Source organism: Sturnira hondurensis, unplaced genomic scaffold, assembly GCF_014824575.4.
Source record: "Sturnira hondurensis isolate 20B ecotype Veracruz unplaced genomic scaffold, ASM1482457v3 Scaffold0006496, whole genome shotgun sequence".
NCBI classification, from domain to species: Eukaryota; Metazoa; Chordata; class Mammalia; order Chiroptera; family Phyllostomidae; genus Sturnira; species Sturnira hondurensis.
Genome location: NW_028079127.1, coordinates 19,758,585 through 19,784,165, shown reverse-complemented (window position 1 = coordinate 19,784,165; position 25,581 = coordinate 19,758,585). Strand labels below are relative to the sequence as shown.

Below are 25,581 nucleotides of genomic sequence, written 5' to 3'. Positions count from 1 at the left end.
GCTGTTTTTACTTAACTAGTCCAATATGGTTGATGGGGAAAGGGAAGCTGCTGGCCAGGCAAGTGGGGTCTCGGTCAAAGGCAAGGCTGGGCACAGGGAGCCAGGGCCCTGAGGCGTGGAAGACCAGCCAGTCTCAGGGCATATGGAAAAGGAGGCCATACATACTGCTAGTCCAGCCTCTGCTGCCCTCCCTTACCATCATATCCCACTCGGTCCTGCGCCAGTGTGCTGAAGGAGCCTGCCTGCCCAGATTCTTCTTTCAACAGGAAGCTCTCTGGTTCTGGGTGGAGCCGGACCCCACTAGGCCCTCTGTACATGGTCTTGGGCTGAGGCCTGAGGGGAAGCAGGCAGAAACCGTCCACTCAGGATCCCCAGCAAGGTGCCACTGAGCAGGGTGGGTGAGAGAGGCAAGGACAGATAGCTCTTGGGGTTGGCTTGGTAGCTGATAACCCCAGGCAACACCCTAAGAACTCAGCAACCCGCCCTTTGCCCCGCACCCCAGCGCTCTGAGCGCTCATCGGCGGGTCTCAGTCCTTCTTTCCATCTGCCTACGAGCCCCACCTAGGTCAGGGCCTGACACCGTCTGGTGAAGGCCTGCCCCAAATTGAACCGGGAGGAAACCAACAACGAGCCCCAGGGCGGCGGGAGACTCCTGGGACAGGACGGGCTCACGCCCCTCCTCCGCGCGGTTCCTGGCTCTCTATCCCCACCGGCTCAGTCCCGCCCCTCTCGCGGCCGAGGACCCACCCGGCCCCCGCGCTGCTGCTTCCGCCCAACAGTCGGGTCCGGACTCAGGCCTCACCGCTTTCTCACTTGGGCCATGTCGTCACTCAACCACCTCGCCCCAGCCCGAAGACCCTCCCCTGTATTCCATCTCCATAGTGCCGCCACTCCGGTCGCAGATCCCACTCCTCCCCATCAGGTCTGCGGCCTGGCCCTCGCTCCGCATCTCACTAGCCTAGGGCGCCCCTAAAAGGCCTGCGCCTCTCCTCAAAGTCCCTTCCCTCCACTGCAGGACGCCCCCAGGGTCCAAAACTACCGCGTCTTCCCCCGGAGCCCCACACCTTACCGCCGAGGCCACGCCCCTCTGGTAACGGCCTCCGCCCGCCCGTTTAGCGGAGGTCCCTCCCCTCTTGCCCGGAGGCCAGGCCAAGCGGATTTCAGAGGGCTGCTCCGGGCCCCGCCCCCCGAAGCCTCACTTCCCGGCGCCAGCCCGCCGCGCCGCGCCGCGCCCCGGGCGGCCGACAGTGACCATGGAGCGGCAGGTGAGGGCTCGGCCCGCGGTTCCCGTGGTCCTTGCAGCCCGGGCCCGGCCTGACCCTCGTATGTCCCCCGCGCAGGTGCTGCTGAGCGAGGCCGAGGAGGCGGCGGCGCTGTACCGGGGCCTTAGCCGCCAGCCCTCGCTGAGCGCCGCCTGCCTGGGCCCGGAGGTCACGACGCAGTACGGGGGCCGCTACCGGACGGTGCACACTGGTGTGTGTATGAAGGGGAATCGGGTGGCAGGTCCACTCGGGCAGAGAAGAGGGGGCCTGCTTGGCAGTGCACACGTGTGTGTGGAGGAAGACTGGGCTCGGAGGGCGCGGGGTGGAAGGGTGCGCACCGCAGAGGCCGGTGAACACAGGTGGGGACCTGTTCGGGCGTTATGGGACGGTACCCCTGAGTACATGAGCTGAGGGTGTGGGAGTAGAATCGAGACCCGGGTGCAGGGTGTGGGCCTTGTGGGGCACATTCCCATCACCTTGTCTCAGCCGTGCCAGGGCACCTCATGGTTCTGGCTGCTCCCTCACCCAGGCTGCTTTGGCTGGATAGGTACAGGGAAGAGTAGCGGTTCCTCTCCAAGAGGCCGTCCTCAGCTCGGGCTCTGGAGGCCTGGATTGGGGTTGTGGCCTAGTGTGTCCATGTGGCCCCCAGAATACCTGGAGACAGATGGAAGGAGGCAGGCCGGAATGCAGGTTGGGGGAAGCCTGTGCAGGGACTGGTCAGGTTGAGCAGGCTGCTGCCTCTCCTCACAGAGTGGACCCAGAGGGACCTGGAACGCATGGAAAACATCCGATTCTGCCGCCAATACCTGGTGTTCCATGATGGGGAGTCCGTGGTGTTTGCAGGGCCTGCGGGCAACAGTGTGGAGACGCGGGGGGAGTAAGTGTGAGGGAAGAAGCTTGTGGACAAGGCTACGGCAAGGCTTTTATGAAGGCCACTCTGGGCCTGTGTGTAGGTAGGGTTCCAAAGGGAGGCTGGGAGCCAGGCCGTGGCCCCTTGGGAACTCATGCAGTCTCTGGTGACATGGTTTGATAGGCGCTGGCAGTTTGCCCCAGACTTGGGCCTGGAGCAGAGTCCATGGGAGGCTGGGGTGGGGTTGGGGAGTAGAGCTGTGCCCCAGGGAGGAGAAGCAAGGTTAGCTGCCACATGGGGCTAGATGGGCTGTAGGTGTGGATGCGGGGCCAAGTCTAGAGGACAGAATGGGGCTGTCATTGGGTGGGAGACAATCCCGACCTGCTCTACTGTGTCCTCAGACTGCTGAGCAGAGAGTCACCTTCAGGCGCCATGAAGGCTGTGCTGCGCAAGGCTGCAAGTGCAGGCCTGGGCGAGGAGAAGCAGTTCCTGGAGGTGTGTCTGCAGGGGACCATGTGGCGGGCTACTGGGGCTCAGCCTACACGTAAGGCTCTGTCGGGGGGCAGCCAGCCTGATGCCCAGATGTCCTCAGGTCTGGGAGAAGAACCGGAAGCTCAAGAGCTTCAACCTGTCGGCGCTGGAGAAACATGGTCCTGTGTATGATGACGGTGAGGCAGCTGGCTGGTGAGCAGGCAGGGTGGACAGAAAGGGCAGCTGTAGCCCAGGGCTCCCCCTGATTGGCCCTCCCTCACCCAGGCTGCTTTGGCTGCCTGTCCTGGTCACACTCGGAGACACACTTGTTGTATGTGGCAGAGAAGAAGCGCCCCAAGGCTGAGTCCTTCTTTCAGACCAAACCCTTGGACATCAGTGGCAGCGATGAAGAGATGGCTAGGCCGAAGAAGCCAGACGAGGCCATCAAGGTGCTCCGGGCCATGGCCCGTCCATGAAGGCCCTGCAGGGCAGCCCTGGGGCTCGGCGCCCCCTGCCCATGGTGCGCCTGTCAGACGGGAGGCGCTGGCTTCTGGTGGGCAGGGCGGGCTCTCACAAGGCGGGCTGGGCATCGACTGTCTTATGTTCTCAGGGGGACCAGTTCATCTTTTATGAAGACTGGGGAGAAAACATGGCTTCCAAAAGCACTCCAGTGCTCTGTGTGCTGGATATCGAGAGCAGCAACATCTCTGTGCTTGAGGGGGTCCCAGAGAGTGTGTCCCCTGGACAGGTGAGCACTGACTGCCCACGTGCTCCTGGAGTCAAGGGGCCCTGCCTGAGCCACTGCCCCCTGCCCACACCTGCCCTGCGGTCTCGTTCACAGGCATTCTGGGCTCCTGGGGACACGGGTGTGGTGTTTGTGGGCTGGTGGCATGAGCCCTTCCGGCTGGGCGTCCGCTTCTGCACCAATCGCAGGTGAGGAGGTGGGTGAGGCGGGGCCTGGTGGCTCAGGCGGGCCTCGAAGCTGAGTGTCTTCTGGTGGTTCCAGGTCAGCCCTGTACTACGTTGATCTCATCGAGGGGAAGTGTGGTAAGTGCTGGTGCCCAGCTGTGCTTTGCTGATGTTAGCTAACCCTGCCAGCCTACATGGTGCTCATGTTCCCGTCCGGTCCAGAGCTCCTGTCGGATGACTCTCTGGCTGTCTCATCGCCCCGGCTGAGTCCAGACCAGTGTCGCATCGTCTACCTGCAGTACCCATCTCTCATCCCCCACCATCAGTGTAGCCAACTGTGCCTGGTGAGCTGGAGTGGGCGAGGGGCAGTGTGCAAGAGGAGGGGATGGTGGCTGAGAGCCGAGGTTCACACTTGTCTCCCCATGGGCCCCTCAGGGGACCTCCTGTCCTGGGTGCAGAGACAGTGTGAGTTCTGCCTGTCCTGTCAGGGGAGGGTCTGGGGGCTGAGGGTCTGCTGGTGTGGGAGGCATTGCAGTGTTGAGACTTGCCACTTGGAGAGCGTTCTCGGTTGCCTGTGGCAGGTTCTGCAAGGGGCTGGGGTAGTATGGGCAGTTACAGAGTCTCAGTCACGGGGTCCTTGCCCAAGCAGAGCTCTAGGCCCCTAGTAAGAGTTAGAGACCCTTCCAGACATTCAGCCCAGGTCACCAGAAAGGGGGGGGGGCATAAGGCTCACCCCAGGTGCCACCTCCCTTCCCTGCGGCGGCCCAGAGAGGAAGGCTGGCACTAAACTCTGCGCCCCAAGGCTGCTGCCAGTCACCAGTGGGCCTAAGCACTGTGCTCTCTTGCAGTACGACTGGTACACCAAGGTTACCTCGGTGGTGGTGGATGTCGTGCCTCGGCAGCTGGGAGGTGAGGGGTGTGTGGCAGGGGTCAGGGAGCCTGCAGCTGTTTTCCTGCCACTCACTGTCCCTGTGCAGGGCCAGTGCCTCAGCTCTTCCCCCTGTGCTCCTTCTGGAGTCTGTGTCCCTCCTGCTGGGCCGGCTCGTGTGCAGCCTCCATGGGGAGCAGGGCCATCACCTCAGGGAAGGGCTCTGCTAGAGCGAGTCATCTGGCCCCACACAGTAGTCTGAGCGACCCAAGCTGGCCCGGGGCCAATGGTTTCGTTCCTGTGCTGCAGCTTCTCCCAGGGCCTTGGAACCTGCGCTGGGTTGGAATGGGCTACCAGAGAGTCCAAGGGCACTGCTTGATCCCTTTCCCAACCTCCACTCAGCATCGGTGCTGTCCAAGCCCTGGGTCAGCAGGGTGTCTGGGTGGTGGCCCCAGGCACAGTCTTAGTCCCCATCACTCTGCTTGGGACCCAGGACCATCCTAAGGATGTGAAATGAGAGAGTCTCTTCTCAGGCTGCCTGGGCAGTTCCATAGTCCGGCAGACAAGGGGCGGCCTCTTTCTCTTCCCTTTGGGCTGCAGGGATGCAGCAGTGGGGGCCCAGTCTGGACCCAGCTCTGCCCCTTGTTAACTGTCCTGACCTACCTCCCTGAGCTTCCATGTGTCCACCCGTGCGGCGGGTGGTCATCCCTGCCTTCTGTGGAGGGGTGCAGTGAGGGTGAAATGAGTGACAAGGACAGAGAGCAGCCCCCAGGGCCAGGCCCTGTGCAGAGCACTGTGACGGGTAGATGGATGCCAGTGCACCTGCTGCCAGCAGGGGCAGCTCGCAAGACAGCCAGGGCACTTCCTGTGAGCGCCCGCAGACTCTCCCAGGAGCCCCTGGGCCCTGCCTCTCCCGGGCCTTCAGAGGCCCGTGCTCCTCAGCCCCCTCTTCAGGCAGTTCCTTGCTGCCTGGGGTGTGCGCCCCTGTGTCCTGGCAATGCCCTGCCCCCCACACCTCCACTCCTGGACACGGCCCCCAGCCCTTTTGTCTTTGCAGAGAACTTTTCTGGGATCTACTGTAGTCTTCTGCCTCTGGGATGCTGGTCAGCTGACAGCCAGAGAGTAGTTTTTGACTCTGCTCAGCGCAGCCTGCAGGTGAGCAATCCCCGGGCCTGGGCTGAGGGTGGCATAGCATGTGCACACCTCTGGGTGGAACGCCCAGCTGCCAGGTCCCACTGGCCCTGGAAGGCCTGCCTGCTGCTGTTCTGGATTCACTTTTCCTTGAGGGGGTCTGGCTGCCCTGGTGGTCTCAGATGCCACCCTTGGTCATGGTATCCTGTAGAATCCACAACAGATTCTTTGGCCTTTTTTCCCTCCCCCAGGCATTTCTAGCTCAGGACAAAGGGGCTGGCACTGGGGTGGGTGCCTAACTACTGTATGGGGAGTGGCTGAGGTGGGGCAGAGGCCTTCTTCCGGGGAACAGGTGGGGACACCCACAGTGTGCCGGGCTCCTTTCTGGTGTGATATGTTCTCATTCTGGCTCAAAGGGGCTCAGAGGCATTCCTTATTACCTTGCCCAGGGTCACTCGGGGCTAGAATTTGAACCCAGGCCCTCAGGCCACTCCCTACTGTACTGAGTAGGGTGGTCCTAGGTGCTCACGGCTGTGGCCTAGCCCAGGGGTCCCTAAGAGGAGAGAGAGGTGGGGGCAGGACTCACAGGGCTTTTGGCTCTGCTGCCACATGTGGCCTCTTTTCTGCTTCAGGACCTGTTTGCTGTGGACACCCAGGTGGGCAGTGTGATCTCCCTGACGGCCGGTGAGTGGGGCTGCTGAGCTGGCCAGCCAGGCCAGCGGTGGGACTGCAGCTTGCGCTTGTGGGGCCACAGCGGCATGCTCAGCCACTGTACCGCTGACTGTCCCTCAGCCTTTACTGACAGTGTCACAGGGACCCTGCCTGTGCAGGACCCTTACTTAGCCGATAGCCTGCCTCCCCGGTTCTCCTCTGCTCCATTTGTCCTGGCCAGGCCTCAGCGTGGCCCCCACCCCTGCTCCTCAAACCCACGAAACTCCCTCTCGCCAAGACCTGCCTGTCACCCCACCCTTCCCCATACTGTAGGCGCGCACAGCTCTTCTACTTGGGCCCAGGAGAAGCCCCGTGTCGGCTCCCTCTCCTTCCTCTTGCCCAGGCCTCATGAAGCTGCCCCCCAAATGTCCTTTGAGCCCTTCTGCCCTAACTATACTCACTCTTCCTCAAAGCTACCAAAGCGTCATTCCCACACTGCACCTCCCTTTACAGGTCCTGCTTAGGAATCTCCTTGGACCCCACTGCCCCGAACCAGCACCACTCACCCCACTGCCTGATCCCTGGGCCTAACCGCCACTGCTGCAGGCTGCAGTCATCCAGTGGTGACGGCTGTGGCGTGGTGGTCGGGCGTGTCCCCAGATCTAGCAGTCCCCAGGCACAGTCACTGTCTGCTGGATTCACAACAGACTGAGCAAGAGGCTCTCCCAGGGCTGTGTGTACCCAGCTGTTTGTGATGGTCCCTTTGTGGGCATTCCTTGCTCCTCGGGGCGCCTCAGGCCAGGGATTCCAGCTGTGTAGGGGGTGGGTGGGAAGGGTGGTGGCCCCTGCCAGGTGCTTAGTGGCATCTGCCTTCCCCAGGGGGGTCAGGTGGAAGCTGGAAGCTGCTCACAATTGACCGGGACCTCATGGTGGTGCAGTTCTCCACACCCAGCTTACCCCCGAGCCTGGTGAGTGTTGGGGATTGCCAGGCCAGGAGGCAGAGGTTCTGTGCCGGCAGGGCCCCCTAGGGCAGAGAACTGACCCTGGAGTCTGACTATGGCCAGTCAGCATGTGAGAGACCAAATGTGGGCCCGACTCAGCATGGTCCATGGGGGTCTGCACCCATCTGAAGGAACTACCAGGCCAAGGTCTGCTCTGTACAGAACAGGGGGTCTGGGGAAGCACCCAGTCCTCTGGGCTAACGGAGCCTAGGGAGAGAGCAGAGCCTAGGCACCAAGTGGGGGTGTGGGGAAGAGGAGTGAGTACCTTTGTATACACTAGCACACAGTGGGCATCCATGCCAACCCCCAGCGTGGTGAAAGCTGCCCCCCTCCCACTCTGGGCAGAGGTGAGGTGGAAGGACAGGGAGGCAGCCAGGCCCCTGTGACACCCTCTTTCCCTTCGGCAGAAAGTTGGGTTCCTGCCTCCTGCAGGAAAGGAACAGTCGGTGGTATGGGTGTCCTTGGAGGAGGCTGAGCCCATTTCCGACATCTCCTGGGGCATCCGGGTGCTACAGCCACCCCCGGAGCAAGAGAATGTGCAGTACGGTGAGCTGGGCCAGGGGCAAGGGACGCCTCCCCCAGGCTCCCCAGCACACAGCGTTGTGGGCCACGCCCCTGCCTCCCACCTCACACTGCGGGTGTCTTGGGATCACCTCCAAGAGGTGTTTTTCTTCCTGTTGTGGATGGTAATGGGGAGTGCAGTGTCCGGGCATCTGGCTGCCTGCTCTGGGAGTCAGAGCTTGGAATCCCCCAGGCCAAGTCCTCTGTAGGGGGGACACCAAGGCTCAGAGAAGACAGGCCCCATATGAGGCCTGTGGTCACATCTCACCCAGAATGCCGCCCTTGCAGAGTGGGGTCCCCTAACTGGGGCAGGAGTGTGGACACGCTGGGGCCATGTGTCACTGTGTGCGCTCCTTTGGCCAGGTCTCTGTTCTGGGGGCCGGCCCCCAGACCTGCAGCCGTAGCGGAGGTCCTGGCTGGGGCAGCCCCTGGGCAGCAGTGCTGGCTCTGCTGACTGCTGCCCTCTCCCTGCAGCTGGCCTCGACTTTGAAGCAATCCTCCTGCAGCCCAGCGACCCTCCGGATAAGACCCAGGTGCCCATGGTGGTCATGCCCCACGGTAGGCATATGGCCAAAGAGCCCCTGCCTTCCCACCATCCCTCTTAGCTGCCTCTCTCACCCTCTGCTCCCTGTCTGCAGGGGGGCCCCATTCATCCTTCATTGCTGCCTGGATGCTGTTCCCAGCCATGCTTTGCAAGATGGGCTTTGCAGTGCTGCTAGGTGAGTGAGCAGGTCCCCACAGTTATGAGAGGGCTGTAGGATGCCATGAGGTAGGCCCAGGTTGTACAAGCACCACAGGTACCGCCCTAGCCTCCAGGCCTCTCTAACCACTACCAGGAACTGCCTGGTCCAGCCCCTGGCTCTGTGGTGTGGTGGTAAGAGGGACCGACGTGGGGCTCCCCTGGAAAGGGTGTGTGGGTGCTGGGCAGCCTCAGCTCTCTTGGCCCCTCCCCATTGATAGTCTACATGTAGCTGGCCCCAGGGCCTACTTCCCAGAGGGTGTAAAGGTGTCTGGGGGCTGGGAGTGTCACTTGACCTCCCTGTCTGGTCCCTTCCTGGCCTCCAGTGAACTATCGTGGCTCCACGGGCTTTGGTCAGGACAGCATCCTCTCCCTCCCTGGCAATGTGGGCCACCAAGATGTGAAGGATGTCCAGGTAGCAGGGTTGGGGCTTCGGCTTCTGGACAGGCGGGAGGAAGGGGTGGGGGGTGGCTCCGTCAGCTGGGTAGGCAGCTGGCTGCAGTGTGCTCTGTCCCACCCCGCAGTTTGCAGTAGAGCAGGTGCTCCAGGAGGAACACTTTGACAAAGGCCGAGTGGCCCTTATGGGTGGTTCCCATGGTGGCTTCCTCTCCTGCCACCTGATTGGTCAGTATCCGGAGATGTATAGTGCCTGCGTGGCCCGGAACCCTGTGATCAACATCGCCTCCATGATGGGCTCCACTGACATCCCGGACTGGTGGGTGTGCCCTTCTCCCATCCATCCCATACCCCATGGAGCCGCCCGGGCCACTCTACAGCCCCCCTCCAGGGGCTGCATCAGCTTGGTCTCTTGTAGGTGCGTGGTGGAGGCTGGCTTCCCCTACAGCAGCGACTGCCTGCCAGACCTCAGCATGTGGGCGGAGATGCTGGACAAGTCACCCATCAAGTACACCCCTCAGGTACACGGTGACCCCTGCCCCACACGCCACCCCCCCGGGCCCAGTGCGCCGCCAGTCCAACCTGAACCTGGAGCTCTGCTCACTGTCACTCCTCATGCACCCAGGTGAAGACCCCGCTGTTACTGATGCTGGGCCAGAAGGACCAACGGGTGCCTTTCAAGCAGGGCATAGAGTATTACCGGGCCCTCAAGGCCCGGAACGTGCCTGTTCGGTGAGTGCAGCGGGACAGCCCTGGCAGCTGGTGGGCAGGTGAGCAGGGGAGGACCCTCCAACCTGGACCATTACTGCCCAACCCCTGCAGGCTCCTGCTGTACCCCAAAAGCACCCATGCGCTGTCGGAGGTGGAGGTGGAGTCGGACAGCTTCATGAACGCTGTGCTTTGGCTGCGCACGCACTTGGGCAGTTGAAGCCTCTGCACAAGCCGGTTGGCAGGTGGCACGTTTGGCTCTTGGAGAGCCCCAGGGTCTGGTAGAGCAGCTGGAGGCTTCCTGGGCTCTGGACTCCGTGGATGGGTGAGCCAAGAAATGGGGGCTGTGTGGTTGCAATAAATGAGGACAGAGTGTGGTTCCTGCTGGTACTTGGTTCTCAGCCATGCCTAATCCTAGCCCCACCCTTGGAGTTCAAAGAAGTAGGCCCTGGGCGTGGTAGCCAGAAGGACTCATCTACCTCCAGGGTGAGAGGGGAGGGGACAGTGAGGAATTCAGCCACTGCTTGTCCTGGCCAACAGGGATGCTGCCAGGCTAGCTCCTTCTGCTGTGGCCCCTTTTTTAGAAACTGCCCTACACCATCCTTCACCCAGCGTCTTGTTAGGGACCAGTGAGCATCTACAGGTGCTCTTCCACAGCACCACAGGCTGAGAGAGCCTGGGGGTCAGATCGCCCAGCCCAGGGTACGCAGGCCCCAAGCCACACCCCCCCCTGGGCCCTAGCAAGGAGTCGCCACTTCGTTCCCTAGAAGCAGAGACTAAGAAGCACCCTACACAGGCGTGGAGGGGAAAGGCAGCTTTATGTCTGCCGGGAAACTCTGTCCTTCCTGAGGCACACGTGGGGTTGAGGCGGGGCCTAGCCCAGCCGCATGGCCTTGTGAATCCAGTCCACAAACACCGAGACTCGCATGAAGACAGCTGGCCAGCGGGGCCGTGCACACACTCGGGTGGGAATTATCATTCCCTCCAGGACCCAGCAGTCATGGGTAAAGCAGGCAAGTGGGCCTCCGTAGTCCCCCTGGTAGGTGGGAGAGCTGGTGAGGGGCCTGGGCCGTGCCAGAGACTGGTCCCCTGGGGACGAAGCAGTACATTTTCAGCTTCCCACACCCTCCCCTGGCTTGCCAGGGCCCCTGCCACTGACCTCACAGGCACCCACGGGGGCCAACAGGCCCTTAGTGCACATCTCCCTCTCCTGGACACGCCCACGGTACTTGACGTTACATTCCTGATTGGAGATGACATTCAGCGAAGCCACATTGAGGACTGTGTTGTTCCCTGTACCTGTAGTGGAGGGGGTGGGAAGAAGGGAAGGCCTTTGGGCAGGTCCAGGGCTGGGCCTCCTGGCCTATAGTCATCAGGGCCCCTGCACTGCGCTCCTACCTTTGGTCTCACCCCAGCCTGCGATCTCACACTTGGTCCCTGGAGGCACCACATACCGCTCAGGGGGCAAGCAGATCAGGGCCACACGCTGGTTCAGGGTCACAGATCTTTAGGAGAAATGAGGGCACTCAGGGCCTGAGGCTGCACAGCACAGCCCGCCTCACACCCTCTGACTTACACACACCTCTCCAGCTTGAGCAGCAGAAACTGGGAGTCTGGGGGCCCACACACCATTTTGGCTATCGGGACCCGCTGCAGGCCCGGCTCTGTGGGCTGTGGGTTCTGGAACATGGTGCCCAGCCAGACCTCATAGCCCACAAGAGGCATGTGGCTGGGAGAGAAGCTCTGCTCAGGCATGACTTAGAGTCTGCTGCCCTGAGGCTCACCTGTTGGTTTGCCTGGGGCAGATGAAGGCAGGAGGTGGGGATTGGGTGGGTCCCCAAACCCATGGGAGGCTCACCAGGAGGGAAAACACTGCTGGGCAGTCAGTACCCACTGCTCCTTCACTAGGGACCCCCCACAGAAGTGCTGGCCCTGCCTGGAGAAATAAGGGTTAGTACAGGGAACAGTGAGTCCTGGCACACAGTTTGGACCCGTCGCCTCTTGGCTAGAACCTCTGAGGTGGGAGACAGTTTCGCACCTTCCCCTGCACAAACAGGATCCAGCCTCGGCCCCTCTTTGGGGGACACAGGCCATTGTGCCTCACCGGTTGCGCAAGCTGACTGTCCAGGGTGAGTTCCCAGGCTGGCCCCCGACCACACGCAACTTGGAGCGATGCTGGTCCAGGCGAGGCACCCTCTTGCCGCACTTCTCAAACAGAACCTGGTCTGGGGGTGCAGGATGGGCCCAGTGGATCCCCCACTGTGTGCAGAAGGGAGGCAAAGGGCCCCCCACCCCATACTGGCCCAAGTCTACCTGGGGGCTCCAGGATGGAGGGTGGTTGGTCGTCATCTGAAAGAGCCAAGTTCACCCAGTTTCATCAGCCAGCCTTCTGCTGTGGAGGTGGGGGTCAGGCCCCGGGAGAGTGTCTCCAGCACTCACCGCAGCGCCGCAGTGCACAGTAGTCGAAGGGAGTCCTTGGGTCCGTAGTGTAGCACCAGGGCCCATGGCCATCCCCATCAGGGTTCCGGCAGAAGTTCTCCTCCAGATGCGCATGGGGCGCGGAGGTGGGCGTGAACCTAGACGGATGGGGGTGCAAATTCATTGCAACGAAATCCCAGATCCCCACCAGACTCCAGTTTGAGAGGTTAGGGCTTGTGGCATTAGGGTTTCAGGAAGGAGGGGCCGGCAACTCACTGCGTTTTATGCGGTGTATCCGCGGACCAGCGCTGACATGGGATGCCCTTGCGGGTCTTGCTGACCGAGCCACGGTACTGCTCCCCCGCGCGGTAGTAGCAGTCTGCGGCGGGCGGGCAGAGGTGGCCGTCAACCGTTTCTCGCTGGAGCCCTGCTGTTAGGTTAGGTGCCTCCAGCCCCAGCTCAGGCCTTACCCTCAGGTCGCACATCGTCGGTGCAGCGCCGGATCTGGTAGCAGAAGGCCATCCGCATGCCAGGCCGCGATGTGAAGCACCAGGGCGCCTCTGAGCCATCCGGGTTTCTGCAGAAGTTCTCCCGAAGGTCCCTGGGAAGGTGCTCTGATCAGGGTAGATGGGTCCCAGCCAGTCTCTGGCTGGAGCCCAGCCTCCGCCCCAGGCCCCGCCCTCCTCCAGACCCCGCCCCAGGGTCGCCAGCCACCTCACTTGCATGGGTATTTCTCAGGCGCAAAACGATGCTTATGTGGATTCTGCGTGTCCCAACGCTGGCAGGGCACGCCCGCGGTGGTGGTGTTGGCCGTGCCCCGGTAGCCCTCGCCCTTCCCGCGGAAGCAATTGAGCGTCGTGGCTTCTTGGTGCGGCTGTGCCTCAGGCCCTTGGATGGACCCAGGTCAGTGGGGGCCCGAGGCAGAGCTGAGATCGGGGCTGGGGCTGAGGCCGAACCCCACTCCCAGAGGTCTCCCTCCAGGTCTCACGCAGCTATGCCACGCCCCTTTTCCCAGCTCCACCACGCCCCCATAATTCTTAGGCCCGGCCCTCGCTGCCCACCTACGCTGCCCACCTACCGCAGCTGGGGAGGTCGCAGAACTCTCGCTCCACCTGAGGGTCGGTGGTATAGCACCAGGGACGCTCAGAACTGTCAGGATTCCGGCAGTAGTTATCATCCAGGTCTTTGTCAAGGAACCTGGGGGCCGTAGCCGAACGTGAACAAGGTCCTGGGACTCAGGCAGAACCTGGCCCCGTCCTACTGTTTAATACCGAGCCCAGTCCTGAGGTCCCGGACACCTCCCCTACCCTGGCCCTCGAGGTGCAGAGCCCGCCCATGCGTACTTGCCCGGCTCAAAGGGGTGCGGGTGTGGGCGCTGCAGGTCCCAGCGCTGACACTCGCGTCCTGATTCAGTGCGGTCCACTGAGCCACGGTAATCTTCGCCGTTGCACCAAATACAAGTGGCTGGAGACACAGGGTAGTGTGTTTGTGGACGGGTGTGGGCACGCTTCTCCCGCCCTTGACTCTACCCGGAGCCACTTACCATCCCGGCAGGACTTAATGCCACAGCTCTGAAAGCGCACAGCAGGGTCTGTAGTGTAGCACCAGGGACCTCTGGGGTCCCTGTCAGGGTTGCGGCAGAAGTTCTCCTCCAAGCCATTGTAGAGTGTGGGCACGTACCTGAGTGCAGAGAGCTGCAATGCAGTGCGTGCTGGGGGCAGGTGCCCACCAGCAGGGACAGAGAGGAAGTGTCCCTCTCACTTGTGGTCATTGGGGACTCTGTGGCTCCAGTGCTGGCAGGTTAGGCCACCCATGGTGATGGCTGTGGTGCCCCGGTACTCAACCCCATTGTCCATGATGCAGGTCCGTACATAGCCTGGGAGCAATAGATGCACGTCGACAAGGCCTGAGGCCCCAGCACCCCTACCCCCTGCCACCCTTCTCCACAGCCACTCCACCTTTCTTTTGGAAGAGATCGCAGTGCCCCGAACGCTGCAGCCATGTGTGGGGTGAGTCCTGGGTCCATGGCAGCAGCTGGCAACCATGGCTGCTCACGTTGTAGTGGAAGGCTCTGGGAGGAGGAGGCACAGGGTCACTCAGCATGCAGGTTCCTCTGCCCCGAGTCTCATCCAGGTCCTGTTGCCATTCACCTGCAGTCCAGTAGGGGCCCGCAGCGTCGTGCGCACTCCTCAGCATCTGCCACATCTTCTTGCCAAGGCCCAGGCCCCGCGGTGTGTAGCGGGTGTTGCAGCTCCGTTCCCCGGAGAACCTGGAAGTCGTTCAAAGGCGAGCGCTGCCCTGCGGGGTGGGCATGCGTGTCAGTTCATGTCTGTGAGCACATCCACACTTCGTGCATTTAGGGGATCAACTCTATAGGCTCTGGGATAGACTCTGTGGACACATTCAAGGGCAGGATCCCTGTACCAGGTGGGTGAAATAGGCCTGGACATGGTAGTTATCACCTGTGCCACTGCTACGTGGGCAAGGCCCCAGTCCCAGGTCTAAAACATGTGTTCTATGGGAGCAGCGGGACCTGTTGCTTGCCCAGTGGAACTCCTTACATCTCGTCTTGTAGCTGAGAATGCCAGGCCCAGAGCAGTCGTACTGCCCAGGCAGAGGCCCAGCCCAGGTGTTCTGACTCCAAGTCTGACCTCTCACCAGCATGAGGACACATGCTACATTAGAGGATGAATCAGGTGGTGAGGGACGACTGCCCGCATGCGTGCCTCTGCTTAGTCCCCACGCTGCCTCAGTGCTACAGCAGACATCCTAATGCAGGCCCAAACAGGCAGTGTGTATCTGTGTTCCTGGGGCCACCTAGCTCTGTGCAAGAAGCCGAGGTCACTCAGTGCTCTACACCCAGTGAGAAAGTGAGCTCCTGGCTTGAACAGCAGAATGGGCCTGGGACTGGCCCCTTCCTGAAGGCACACAGGGACTAGGGAGGGGCAGAGGGGAACACACTCACCAGGGGCTCGTGAGCACTGAATCAGAAGGAGCAGGAGTGGAAGCCATTCCATCCTCCTAGCCAGAGGCTGCAATGTGACCCACCACGACCCCATCCGGGAAATTGTGAAACCTGTCCCCATGGGATTGGGTGGCTCTGGCTCCACACCCCCACTCCAGGCCTGCTGGGGCCTGACCTTAGACCCAGTGACAGGGACAGGGGTGGAGCCAAGCCTCAGGCCCCCTGGGTGAGGGGCAAGGGCCCTGGCTCTGGCCCAGCTAGCCTGGGAGAGGTCTCCCTATGTGGTGGGCAGGTGTTGAGAAGGTTCAGTGGGGACTCCAGATGCCCTGGGCTGGGGGCGGAGTCCCCTTGCAGCCTAGGGTGCTCTGAAGGGAAGGCCAGTATAGACAGCTTTGCAGCCAGAGGCCTGGGTTGCAGCCCCTAGGTGATGATATTAAAGCTTTTTGAGCCTGTTTTCCCTTGGAGAGTGGGGAGTGTTCCCTGCCCTAGCTGCAAAGCAGTCTGCGCCTTTTGCTGACTTATCAGCTCCAGCTGTAGGCAGATGGGCCCACACCCCTGACAGCAGAGCCCAAAGAGGACACGCTGGCCCCACCACAGGTGTCATCCCAGGGAAGGTGAGCCAGGCCACCCGTCTAGCCTGAAGGGAGGAGGGGGTAATAGGTAGCGGAGACCTGGCAGGAACGGCCTTCTTAGGGGATATCTGGTCCCCTAAGGACGGGTAGGAGTTAGGATAGGCAGCCAGGGGCTCCCAGTTAGGACATTGTGTTCTGATATGACTAGGCTAGAAGCTCTTCCTGTGTGGGCAGGGGTCGAGCGAGGCAGAAGCCCGGAACAACCGGGCTGGAGGTGGCAAAAGGGGCCTCCTGGTGGAGGCCAGTCGCGGGCCGCTGCGCGTGCGCGGCGGGCGCTTAGTTTGACCCCGGACGCGCGCCGTAGCCGAGAGGCTGGGCGGATGTTGTGAGCCGGGGCGCCGCGGCGGAGGCTGGGGGTGAGTGAGGGGCGGCCCGGCTCCGAGCGGGGCGGGTCCCAGCGGCTCCCCTCGCAGCCCCGTCCGTCCAGTGCGAGAGCGTCTCAGCCTGTGGTGCGGGGCTCCGTGCTGGAGCTCGCTTGGAGGATCCTCCGGATCTTCGGGCCGGACAGAGGCGACTTGGGGGAGACCTGCGCTGCCCTCCGCGCCCTTGGGCTCCGGGATGGGGTTGGTTCTGTTCCGACCCCGGGTCTTGGCGGGGCTGGGCAGGGAGTCCCCGAGCAGAGTTAGGGTCCGCCTCTCACCTGGGTCCTCAGCACCTGACACACCCAGAGTGGATGTCTGGAAAGTCTGCTGACCAAATGAGTGACCGCATCTAATTTCCTGCACCTGCCCTGGTGTGAGAGAGGCCGCGGGCATGGACTCCCGTGGAGGGCCCGCGGTGGACGGCGGGGCAGGAGAGTCACCTTCCTGAGGGGCAGGCGTGGTTCGGCCCGGGAATGGGCAAGGGCGTGTGATGGGGGCAGAGGACCTGTTGGGGGTGAGATAAGAGACCGGCTGCAGAGGAGGGAGAGCTGTCTAAGGCAGTGCTGAAGGGCTGGGCTCCAGACCTGTGCTGTCCAATGGAGCTTTCTGGGATGAGAGAAGTGTTCTGTATTTGCAGCGTGTAGTATAGTAACCACGAGCTACATGTGGCCACTGAATCTTTGAAATGTGGCTAATATAACTGAGAAATTGAATGTTAGAAAATTTTAACTTCAAATTAGAGTGGCCACTTGTGGCTAGTGGCTGCTATGTTGGACAGGAGGGCTTGAGGCCATCAGGCTGGCTCCAGCGACTTCGCAGCTTTAAAAGCAGCTGCCGCAGCATCCCTGTGGGGGGTGGAGGGCAGTGGGAAGACCAACAGGGTTCACGAGGAAGACTGGGTGCAGGTGGGGCTCTGACAGGGTGGCCGGCGGTGTGTGCAAGTGGGAACAAGAGAACTAGCAGGACTTTGGACACGAGCAGGGAGGATTCTGGAGCTGAAGAGGGAATCTTGGCCTTAGGTGTCCACAGGACTTGTAGCTGAAGACGGCACCCAGGGCTGTGTGGGGGACCACACTTGGGGGAGTGTGGTGTAAGGTATATCGAATCTTCTGGATATGAGCCGGACCCGCTGTGGCTGATGGCTGAGAGGGACATAAGGGCTCTGCTCCTAGGCCACCTCACTGTGGACGCTTTGGTCTGATTTTCCCAGGGTTTAGGCATTTAGTTTGATCCAGCAAACATATATCTGTCTGGCACCTCTCTGTGGTGCCTGTCACATGGGCCCTGTCACACGGGCCTGTCACATGGGGTCCTACATACCCTCCCTCCCTGCATAGGAAGCTGGAGTCCCTGCTTTCCTCCTCCTCGAGTCAGTACGTGTCTGAGTGCATGCACCTGGCCTCACCTGTACCCAAGCCTTCCTGCCACCCAGGACCGAGGTCAGTGTGGGAGCCCTTGACTGGCTTCAGATAGCCTCCACCTCTGGCTCAGCCTCCAGGACCACTGGCTGCCCACAGGAGATGAAGTATGGCATCCAAGGGGGCTGGCATGTCCTTTTCTCGCAAGAACTATAGGCTGACCTCAGACGCTGAGAAATCCAGGGTCACAGGTAAGGGCTGGCTGGCAAGGGAGGAGGTTCCTTATGCTGAGGGAAAGAGAGGGAAGAGACAAAGGCAGCAAAGCCACAGGTCCAGTGAGCCTCAGGCTGAGCTGTATCCCTTGTGCCTGCCAGCCAGCTCCTCCCCACCAGCTGCCATGGAGCAGTGCCCCCAACAGGACTGCTCTTCTCACCCCTGTGGCTGGCCCAGGAACGGGAGCCTCTGGGGCCCACAGAGCTGAGAGATACACTGACATATGACCCTTCTTCCCCTCCGCCCTATGGCCCAGGCATTGTGCACGAAAAGCTACTGAATGACTACCTGCACCGTGTCTTTTCCTCTCCTGACCAGGCACCCACTGCAGCCACCAGCAGGTATGGTCTGGTGGGTAGCCCTCCTTCCTCTGCAAGAGACCAGAGGCTGGAGGCTGCCTGTGGGGAAGGGAGCCCGGGCTCTGGGTAGGCTGGCTTGGGTTCCAATCTCACTGCTGCTCCTGGCTGTGAGAACTTTGGCCAGAGTGTCTGCCTTCTCGGCTCCACTTCTTTCTCTCCTCTGGCAGTGCTAGTACCTTCCTTCTGACGGATTTGTGGGGTCAGAGGGGCAGTGCTGGTCAGCACTCAGAGTAGCCCCTACTCCACGGTCAGCATCTGGTCCCGTGTGCATCTGCCCACACCTCTCCCCTGCCCCGGCCCTGTTGCCTCAGCCTGGATCTGTGAAGTATAGACCTCACCAGCCCCTTTTCCTTGCATGTTTAATGCACCAAGTTTAATATATATCAAAGTTACGAGTGTGTTTTAGCAGAAACTTAGAGGAAGAAAAAGCACCTGTTGTCTCATTAGTCTAACATGACTACCTGGACAAGATTTTTATATCTCACAATCTATGTAGTTTGGATTATGCTGTATAGAAAAACATTTTTTTAAGATTATTTATTTATTTATTTAGTTTTAGAGAGGGAAGGGAAGAAGAAAGAGAGGGAAGGAAACATCATTGTGTGGTTGCCTCTCACAAGCCTCCTACTGGGGACCTGTCTCGTAACCCAGGCACGTGCCCTGACTGGGAATCGAACTGGTGACCCTTTGGTTCACAGGCTGGTGCTCAATCCACTGAGCCACACCAGCCAGGGCAAAAACTTTTTTTCATTAAAAATTTTTTGTCACTATCAGTACTTTAAAAAAATGTTTTACTGAGGAATAACTGACATATAATAAACCACATGTATTTAATATTCTGAGAAACCATCACTACCATCCAGATAATGGAGATACCCCTCACCTCCAAAAGCATATAGAAGTTTAAATCCTATTTTTGTCACCAGACGGTATCCTCTGAGTGTTTTCCTGCATTACAATTTGATCTTGGTGGGTATCTTTTCAGGTCAGGGGTCATCCCTTAGCCATGCCCTGGCTTGGAAGGGCTTTTGCTTTTGTAGATGATGTTTTGAGGGTGCCCAGGCTTGGAATCACGTGGCTAGAATACTCGAACTGCAGTCACTTTTAAGATTGTTGCTAAATTATTTTTTGCAAATTCTGCTTCCTAACTGGGGGGCCCGGGTGTCCCTACCACTCAGCCTCTTGCCAGCCTGGCCTGTTCTGTCTTCCACAGTCTCTGCTCTCTGGGCGGGCACAGAGCACAAAGGGCAGCAGCTGCCTGTTCCATTTAAGTGGCTGTGGTGGCCAAGGGGTTCCTACTTCTGGAGGGTGCTGCCCACCTCTGCCCCAGCCCCAGTCTTGGCCTGCTCCCAGGGCTATCTGATCCGTACTTCATGTGACACCGCAAACGGTCCTGCTGCCATGGGTGCTGTGGCTGCCAGGAAGGAGAGCAGGTGGCAGGGCCATACGTCAGTGGCCATGTGGATAGAGAGCCCTGGGCGAGGACCTGGGCAGGCAGTGCTAGGCTTGGCCATATGGGCAGTGCTGCAGGCACTGAGAGGAGCTGAGTCCCAGGTGGCCCGCCCACAGCTGCTCTGGCGAGCAGGCACCAGACCAGAGCAGTGCTTCCAGTTGTGGGCTGGGAGGAACTATTGAGGAAGCCTCCTTTGTCCCTGGACCATTGACTGGGGTACTCAGAGATGAGAATGGCTGCAGCCTTTACCACTACTGTCTGGGCACCCCATTCTGTGGCCACTGCCATATAATTATACAGAGACGCAGCTTTGTGCATCTCCACCTCCTACAGCTCAGGGTCAGTAGTAGCTCACCGTCGGGAGGAGCATGTGGTCCCTGAGCCTGGGTTGAGGCTGCCTTGCCAGAGAATGGGTGCCTTGACCCACCTACATCCCCTTCCAGACCCTACTCTCCAGGCAGATGAAGGGGGTGGGAGTAGAGGTGGAAGAGCAGGTGCTGGTGCTCTGTGGCCTGGATCCCGATGGGCACTGGGCCTCCTCTCTGCCTCAGACCTGTTAGTCTCCACCACCCCGTTCCCAGCTATTCTTAGCAGCTTAGCTCAGGCCAGAGCTGGCTGGCATGAGACAGAGCCCTTTCTCCCCTGAGAATGTGTGCTGGGAGGGTGAGGGACCACTCATACAGATTTCCCCATCCTTTTGGCTGGGGCAGATGGCAGATGGGCGGGTCATGTGCTCTACTGGCCTGTACAGGTTGGTAAAGTGCAGCCAGCCAGCAACACGGAAGGGTTAGCCCTTCCAACTGCCAGGACACGTCTGATTCAACACAGATTTCCCTGACTGGGTGGTGGAGAGACTAGAAGCCTGGTCCCGACGGAAGCACAGGGCTGGGGTCAGGGGCTGGACTAGCTGTCCTTGATGTTGACCACTCGGGGATGCGCATTTCTCCTAGCCTTCCTTTCATGGGCAGTATCGACATGGCTGCCTTCGAGAGGGGAGCACGGGTTCTTCCCTGGAGGCTTCACAGCATATCTGCCATACAGCTTTTGCTCCTTCCTACAGATGAGGGAATTAAGGCTTAGAGGGGGATCTTCCTTTTTAAACAGTCCAGAAGCACCCCACATTGGACCAGTCATAATTTCTGGTGTGGCGGATAGTCTATCCTTATGACCCCCAGCATGCCTGAACCAGGACTAGGCACAGCCCTCTTTCTGGGGTCCGGGCAGCCACCCTCTGAGTCTCAGGGAACAGGGAGTGGGAGAGGGGTTTAGTGTCATCTGGCTGGTTTCAAGGACTTTTGGGCCCCTCGCAGCCTCTTGCTCTTCCCAGGAAACCCCTGAACTTCCAGAACCTGCCAGAACACCTGGACCAGATGTTGCAGGTGGACAGTGAGGATGAGGAGAGCCAGGGTATGTGGCAGCTTCTGCAGTGGGACTGGCGGGCCCCGGGGGCTGCCCTGGCACACTCATGCAGGGCCCTCTGCGCACTCTCACCTGACCCTGTGTGCCGCCCGACCCCACACCCGCCTCTCCCCTCTGCAGGGCAGGTGGAAGGGCGGCTTGGCCCCTCCACTGTGGTCCTGGATCACACAAGTGGCTTCGAAGGGCTGCTTCTGGTGGATGATGACCTCCTGGGGGTGAGTGAGGGCAAAGTTTGGGACCTCGGGTCCAAGCCCCTTTGGACAGCCCTAAGTTCCTCCTGATGGGGCCCACTGAGTCCTCAGCCCCCAAACCCTCCTGACATACCCCAGAAACCTCTTGGATGTACTGCAGCCCCAAGCTCTTCCCAGTGTAGCCACGAGCCCCTTCCATCATGCTCCTGGCTCAGAACCCCTGTTGACACAGGTCTAGGCCCTGCTAGGGCACAGTGCGGTGCTGGCTATGACAGGCCCACACCACCAAGGTGGGCTGAGTGGGGGATGGGGCGTTCTCCCTCAGGAAGGCACTCTGAGCCCGGGTGCAGGCTCACCATTCCTCTCTTTACCCAGGTGATTGGACACAGCAACTTCGGTACCATCCGCTCTACCACGTGTGTATACAAAGGTGAGGCCATGCTGTTCTGTGGGCCCAGAGTCTGGAGGATGTCAGAGGGCCCAGGCCCAAGGTGGGAGGCAGCCTTGGTCTCCCTGCAGAGCCCGACTTGGCTTTTTTTAGGGAAGTGGGTCTACGAGGTGCTCATCTCCTCCCAGGGCCTCATGCAGATCGGCTGGTGCACCATCAACTGCCGCTTCAATCAGGAGGTGTGCATGGGAGGGCCCCCCCGGGAGGCCTTGTGTCACTGCGACCCCCAGACCCTCGCCCGACCACCCTCTGGAGGGGGTGCCCCACCCCACTGCAGGGTAGCCCAGCCCCAGAACAGCCCTTCCTCCTTCCCTCAGAGCTTCACCTGCCTTGTCTCAAGCTGTGAGAGCCCCAGGTTGGTGGCTGGTGGGCTCTGTTCTTGCCCCTGCCCACCTCCCCCGGGGCCTCACAGACCTGCCTCCCTAGGAGGGGGTCGGAGACACACACAACTCCTACGCCTATGATGGCAACCGGGTGCGCAAGTGGAACGTGACCACGACAAATTATGGCAAGGTGAGGGCTGAGGCCCCCCGGGGCCCACCTGCCCGAAGTCCTTTTCCACAGCTTGTCAGGAGCCACTGGGCAGCTATGTGGGGCTATAGGGCACCAGGGAGGGGACAGGGATGCAGGTGTCTTCTGGGTGGTAGTGGAGAAGCAGCCCTTGGGGCCACTGCGCGTCTGTGAGGACTCCTCCCCCGGCAGGCGTGGGCCTCGGGGGACATTGTGAGCTGCCTGATCGACCTGGATGACGGTGCTTTGTCCTTCTGCCTGTGAGTTTCCTGCCTTTCTCCGCAGACCCGGCCTCGGTGCGGGGGGGTGCCCCGCAGGTTGCCTTCTGCTTCCCGGTCCCCGAGACGGGGTGGCCTGTGGAGGACAGCCCTAGCGGGGCCCTGGTGCGGACTCACAGGTCCTCCCTTCTACTCCAGGAATGGCGTGTCGCTGGGCACCGCCTTCGAGAACTTCTCCCGGGGCCCGGGCATGGCCTACTTCCCAGCCATCAGCCTCTCCTTCAAGGAGTCCGTGGCCTTTAACTTCGGCAGCCGTCCTCTGCGATATCCTTTTGGGAAGGAGGCTGTGGAGCTGCTCAGAAGGTCTCAGGGAAGCCAAGGGGGCTCTCTGCCCCAGGGGCTCTGTGGGATGGGGGTGGGCCCTGGCTGTCGCCAGGAGTGCATGGGGCACTGCTTCTGTGGGGGCCAAGGACAGCAGTTTTGGTAGTGACCTTGTTAGGTGGGTACCGTTATCCTCTTAGCTGAACAGACAAAGGGCACAAAGTCGCAAAGGAAGCGTCACCCTGTGGAGGCTTAGTGGGAGAGGGGTGCCAGGCGGCTGTGCAGAGGCACAGGAGCCCAGGACCCTCCGCAAGGCTCTCGGTAGCAGAGGTGGGGCGCAGGTTTGTCTGAGCACAGATGTGGTAGTGCTGGCTTGACTCTGTGGCACCTACCCAGTAGCGGGCTACCGGCCCCTGCAGGACCCGCCACGGGCGGACCTGGCGCGAGCACAGAGGTTGCTGGGCTGCTTCCGGGCAGTGCTCAGTGTGGAGCTGGACCCCATGGTGAGCCAGGGTCTGGGCGGGGGGGAGGTGGGGGCCGCCTGCCACCCTCTGCCCCTCACGGTCCCCTCTCCTCCCCCACACAGGAGGGACGGCTGGTGGAGAAGGAGAGCTCCGAGTGGCAGTTGCAGGGCCAGCCCACTGTCCTGCTCACACTGGCCCACATCTTCCACCACTTTGCTCCGCTGCTGGTGAGGGGACATTGGGGAGGGGGTGGGGCAGGCTGTGGTGGAGGAGCCTGTGCTAGGGGCTGTGCCGCCCCAGTGGGTGAGCTCCGCACCTTCGCCTGGCAGGGGCCCCATGTGGCCAGAGCCCTCAGACCTCACAGCTATCGCCCAGCAAAGGAGGAGACACTTCCAGCTGAGCATCTCAGGGGTGCCCTAGAAAGAAGTTGAGGGGTGACAATGTGACAGGCCAGGGCAACTGCAGGGGCAAAGCCCCAGCAGGCTGTGGGGTGGTGGCCCTTGTGTCTCAGTCAGACCCCAGAAGGTGCATCTGTATCTCGGGGTTGCTCGAGGGAACCCAAAGGTTTTCCTGTGCCTGTGGCCTTGGCCACATGCTGTGGCACAGGTGCCACTGCCTCACCTGTGCCTACCCTTGGAACAGCGCAAGGTGTACTTGGTAGAGGCTGTGCTCACGAACTTCCTGCTGGGTGTCACAGAGGCGGGCACCCCCGTGAAGACACAGTCTGTGGTGCGCCAGGTGCTGGACCTCCTGTGGCTGTTCATGGAGGTGAGGCTCCTGGGCTCAGGGCTCAGGCCTCAGGCTGGGGGTCGGGCTCCGCTGGCCGGGAGGCTCTAGGAGCTGGCTGCCCTTGGCCCAGGAGGTGTGCAGCCTGGCCTCTCCCCCCAGGACTACGAGGTGCAGGACTGCCTCAAGCAGCTGATGATGTCCCTGCTGCGGCTGTACCGGTTCTCGCCCATCGTCCCGGACCTGAGCCTGCAGGTGGGCGCTCGTGCTGCTGCCCTGCACCCTGGGCCGCACCGCTTGTTCTGAGCACCCCCTCCCCACAGATCCGCTACCTGCAGCTCACCGTCGCTGTCCTGAGGCACGAGAAGTCCCGCAAGTTTCTGCTTAGCAACGTTCTGTATCCTTCCACTTGCTGCCCAGCGGGCCAGACATGTGTCCCCTGCAGTCAACAGAGGCCAGGGGTGGGTGATGCAGTGTGCCTCTGGCCAGGAGTCCCCAGGGAGGCCCCGGAGGACCAGAGCCCCCCAGTATGTGAGTCTTTGTTCCGGGACAAGCCCTCCAAGCGCCTTCTCTACAAAGTGGGGAGGGCAGGGCAGAGGCCTGGCCGGCCAGGTGGCCGGTCCAAGCAGGGGTCTCCAGATGGCTACAGACTCTTAGGCTGCATAGAGGTGTTGGGGAGCCACTAGGGCCTGCCCCTTCAGTCAAAGCACTGCACCTTTATGTGGGTCTCAGGTTGGGGGCTCCCCGAGATCTTCCAGAAGTCAGCTCTTCCTGTTTCCCCAGAGTGTCGGGTATGCATGAAAAGAACAGGGGGGAGAGGAGCCTTGGGCCCCTAGTCGTGCAGCCTGTGCTAGTAGCCGTCTTCCCTCTCTGGGGTCTTCAGCCTCCAGGAAGCAAAAACAAAGCTGGGCGACAGGGAGGCCACCAGGCCCTTCTCCAGCCTGTCCCACAGGCATCTGTCCCTGTGACAGGCCTCTATCTCGCACTTGCTGGGGATCGGGTTTGGCAGGCTTGGCAGCCACAGCCCTCCAGGACTCATGCAGAAACAGGCACGATGGAGGCGGGTGGGTTTTTGCAGGGCTTCCAGGGAGGACTCGTGGTGGGGGTGCGCCTTGGGTGAGCAGAGCTCTGCCTTGACGAGCCCTAGCTTCGACGTGCTGCGGTCTGCTGTCTTCTTCCACATCAAGAGCCCGCTGCGGGTGGAGGAGGCCGGCCTGCAGGAGCTCATCCCCACCACGTGGTGGCCCCACTGCTCCAGCAAGGAGGTGGGCGGACCTGGAGGGGGCGGGGTCAGAGCGAGCCCCCCTCCCTTGGGGGTGTCTAAGGAGAGTTCTCTGCAGGTAGGCCCCTTCCTTAGCCCTGGCCAGGGCTGGGGATAGCAGGCTAGCCCTTCTGTCCCCTCCACCCTGTCCCTGCCTAGGGCAAAGATGGCGAGGAGGTGAAGGAGGAGACTGCGGAGGAGCGGCTGAGGAGGCGTGCCTATGAGCGGGGCTGCCAACGGCTCAAGAAACGCATCGAAGGTCAGGCCTGCCTGGCCCGGGGTGGGCTGGCGGATGTGTGCGCATGTGTACTTGGGGGCACCTGGTAGTGACCATGCCCAGGCTGGGCTCGGGGTCCCTGGTGGTGGAGCCCCACCTGAGCCCACGCACCCTCCCTACCCCTGGGAGCCTGAGGGCAGGGCTCTGCTGAGGGCTCCCTGTCCTCCCACCCCACCCCCAGTGGTAGAAGAACTGCAGGTCCAGGTCTTGAAGCTGCTGTTGAACAATAAAGATGACAATGGGGTGAGTGGCTCTGAGACACCTGTGTGGGTGCCTGGCCGGAAGGGCAGGGCTGCGTCCAGTTCCCACGGCAGTCCAGGCCCAGGTGTGGGCATTGAGCTAGTCCCGCCTGGGGCTAGCATCCTCAGCCTATCACAGT

General features: G+C 61.1%; 3 protein-coding genes across 7 annotated transcripts in view; 2 read left to right on the top strand and 1 right to left on the bottom strand.

The window, feature by feature from the left end:
* Window positions 1-1,212: 1,212 nt before the first annotated feature.
* On the top strand, window positions 1,213-9,937 carry APEH (acylaminoacyl-peptide hydrolase). Its single transcript, XM_037049706.1, has 22 exons — window positions 1,213-1,265; window positions 1,341-1,473; window positions 2,013-2,139; window positions 2,514-2,607; window positions 2,705-2,780; window positions 2,869-3,032; window positions 3,194-3,331; window positions 3,425-3,516; window positions 3,590-3,630; window positions 3,715-3,836; window positions 4,341-4,401; window positions 5,418-5,515; window positions 6,124-6,175; window positions 7,022-7,110; window positions 7,551-7,689; window positions 8,179-8,262; window positions 8,343-8,423; window positions 8,770-8,858; window positions 8,968-9,158; window positions 9,258-9,360; window positions 9,465-9,571; window positions 9,662-9,937. Exons 1-22 carry the CDS (start codon window positions 1,254-1,256, stop codon window positions 9,765-9,767), a joined length of 2,199 nt encoding a protein of 732 aa, XP_036905601.1. The 5' UTR covers window positions 1,213-1,253; the 3' UTR covers window positions 9,768-9,937.
* Window positions 9,938-10,348: 411 nt separating this feature from the next.
* Window positions 10,349-15,024, bottom strand: MST1 (macrophage stimulating 1). Of its 2 annotated transcripts, none has more exons than XM_037049707.1 (18): window positions 14,931-15,024; window positions 14,116-14,263; window positions 13,924-14,036; window positions 13,727-13,841; window positions 13,509-13,645; window positions 13,309-13,429; window positions 13,044-13,162; window positions 12,685-12,853; window positions 12,436-12,566; window positions 12,242-12,344; window positions 11,987-12,123; window positions 11,861-11,896; window positions 11,652-11,772; window positions 11,406-11,483; window positions 11,130-11,276; window positions 10,946-11,052; window positions 10,707-10,846; window positions 10,349-10,583 (listed from the first exon to the last, which is right to left on the bottom strand). In XM_037049707.1, the coding sequence occupies exons 1-18, from the start codon at window positions 15,022-15,024 to the stop codon at window positions 10,422-10,424; spliced, it is 2,178 nt and encodes a 725-aa protein (XP_036905602.1). In that variant the 3' UTR covers window positions 10,349-10,421. The 2 variants fall into 2 exon arrangements, with proteins under 2 accessions (XP_036905602.1, XP_036905603.1); XM_037049708.1 differs by having other exon boundaries at window positions 10,422-10,583; window positions 10,707-10,790; window positions 11,002-11,052; window positions 14,931-15,021.
* A 129-nt stretch (window positions 15,025-15,153) lies between these two features.
* RNF123 (ring finger protein 123) overlaps window positions 15,154-25,581 on the top strand; it is a 26,344-nt gene continuing 15,916 nt past the window's right edge. Inside the window, exons 1-18 of one of the 4 annotated variants that reach the window (XM_037049704.1) lie at window positions 15,154-15,544; window positions 17,262-17,533; window positions 17,812-17,896; window positions 20,695-20,774; window positions 20,907-21,001; window positions 21,353-21,407; window positions 21,519-21,604; window positions 21,852-21,938; window positions 22,128-22,195; window positions 22,352-22,477; window positions 22,863-22,977; window positions 23,061-23,165; window positions 23,581-23,706; window positions 23,827-23,919; window positions 23,988-24,061; window positions 24,812-24,929; window positions 25,085-25,184; window positions 25,384-25,445. In XM_037049704.1, the coding sequence (XP_036905599.1) occupies window positions 17,452-17,533; window positions 17,812-17,896; window positions 20,695-20,774; window positions 20,907-21,001; window positions 21,353-21,407; window positions 21,519-21,604; window positions 21,852-21,938; window positions 22,128-22,195; window positions 22,352-22,477; window positions 22,863-22,977; window positions 23,061-23,165; window positions 23,581-23,706; window positions 23,827-23,919; window positions 23,988-24,061; window positions 24,812-24,929; window positions 25,085-25,184; window positions 25,384-25,445 (1,557 nt within the window). In that variant the 5' untranslated portion in view covers window positions 15,154-15,544; window positions 17,262-17,451. Of the gene's footprint in view, window positions 15,545-15,848; window positions 15,919-15,939; window positions 16,126-17,261; window positions 17,534-17,808; window positions 17,897-20,677; window positions 20,775-20,906; window positions 21,002-21,352; window positions 21,408-21,518; window positions 21,605-21,851; window positions 21,939-22,127; window positions 22,196-22,351; window positions 22,478-22,862; window positions 22,978-23,060; window positions 23,166-23,580; window positions 23,707-23,826; window positions 23,920-23,987; window positions 24,062-24,811; window positions 24,930-25,084; window positions 25,185-25,383; window positions 25,446-25,581 lie in introns of those variants that run through there. The other 3 variants (XM_037049702.1, XM_037049703.1, XM_037049705.1) reach the window with 3 other exon arrangements.

Coding starts and splice junctions, on each gene's coding strand:
- MST1 (XM_037049707.1), bottom strand. CDS start 15,024: ATGGGGTCGTGGTGGGTCACATTGCAGCCTCTGGCTAGGAGGATGGAA. Junction 11,897..11,986: donor CTGTGCACTGCGGCGCTGCG/GTGAGTGCTGGA, acceptor TGGCTCTTTCAG/ATGACGACCAACCACCCTCC. Junction 10,847..10,945: donor AGGCTGGGGTGAGACCAAAG/GTAGGAGCGCAG, acceptor CCTCCACTACAG/GTACAGGGAACAACACAGTC.
- APEH (XM_037049706.1), top strand. Junction 3,837..4,340: donor AGTGTAGCCAACTGTGCCTG/GTGAGCTGGAGT, acceptor GCTCTCTTGCAG/TACGACTGGTACACCAAGGT. Junction 8,859..8,967: donor AAGATGTGAAGGATGTCCAG/GTAGCAGGGTTG, acceptor CCCACCCCGCAG/TTTGCAGTAGAGCAGGTGCT.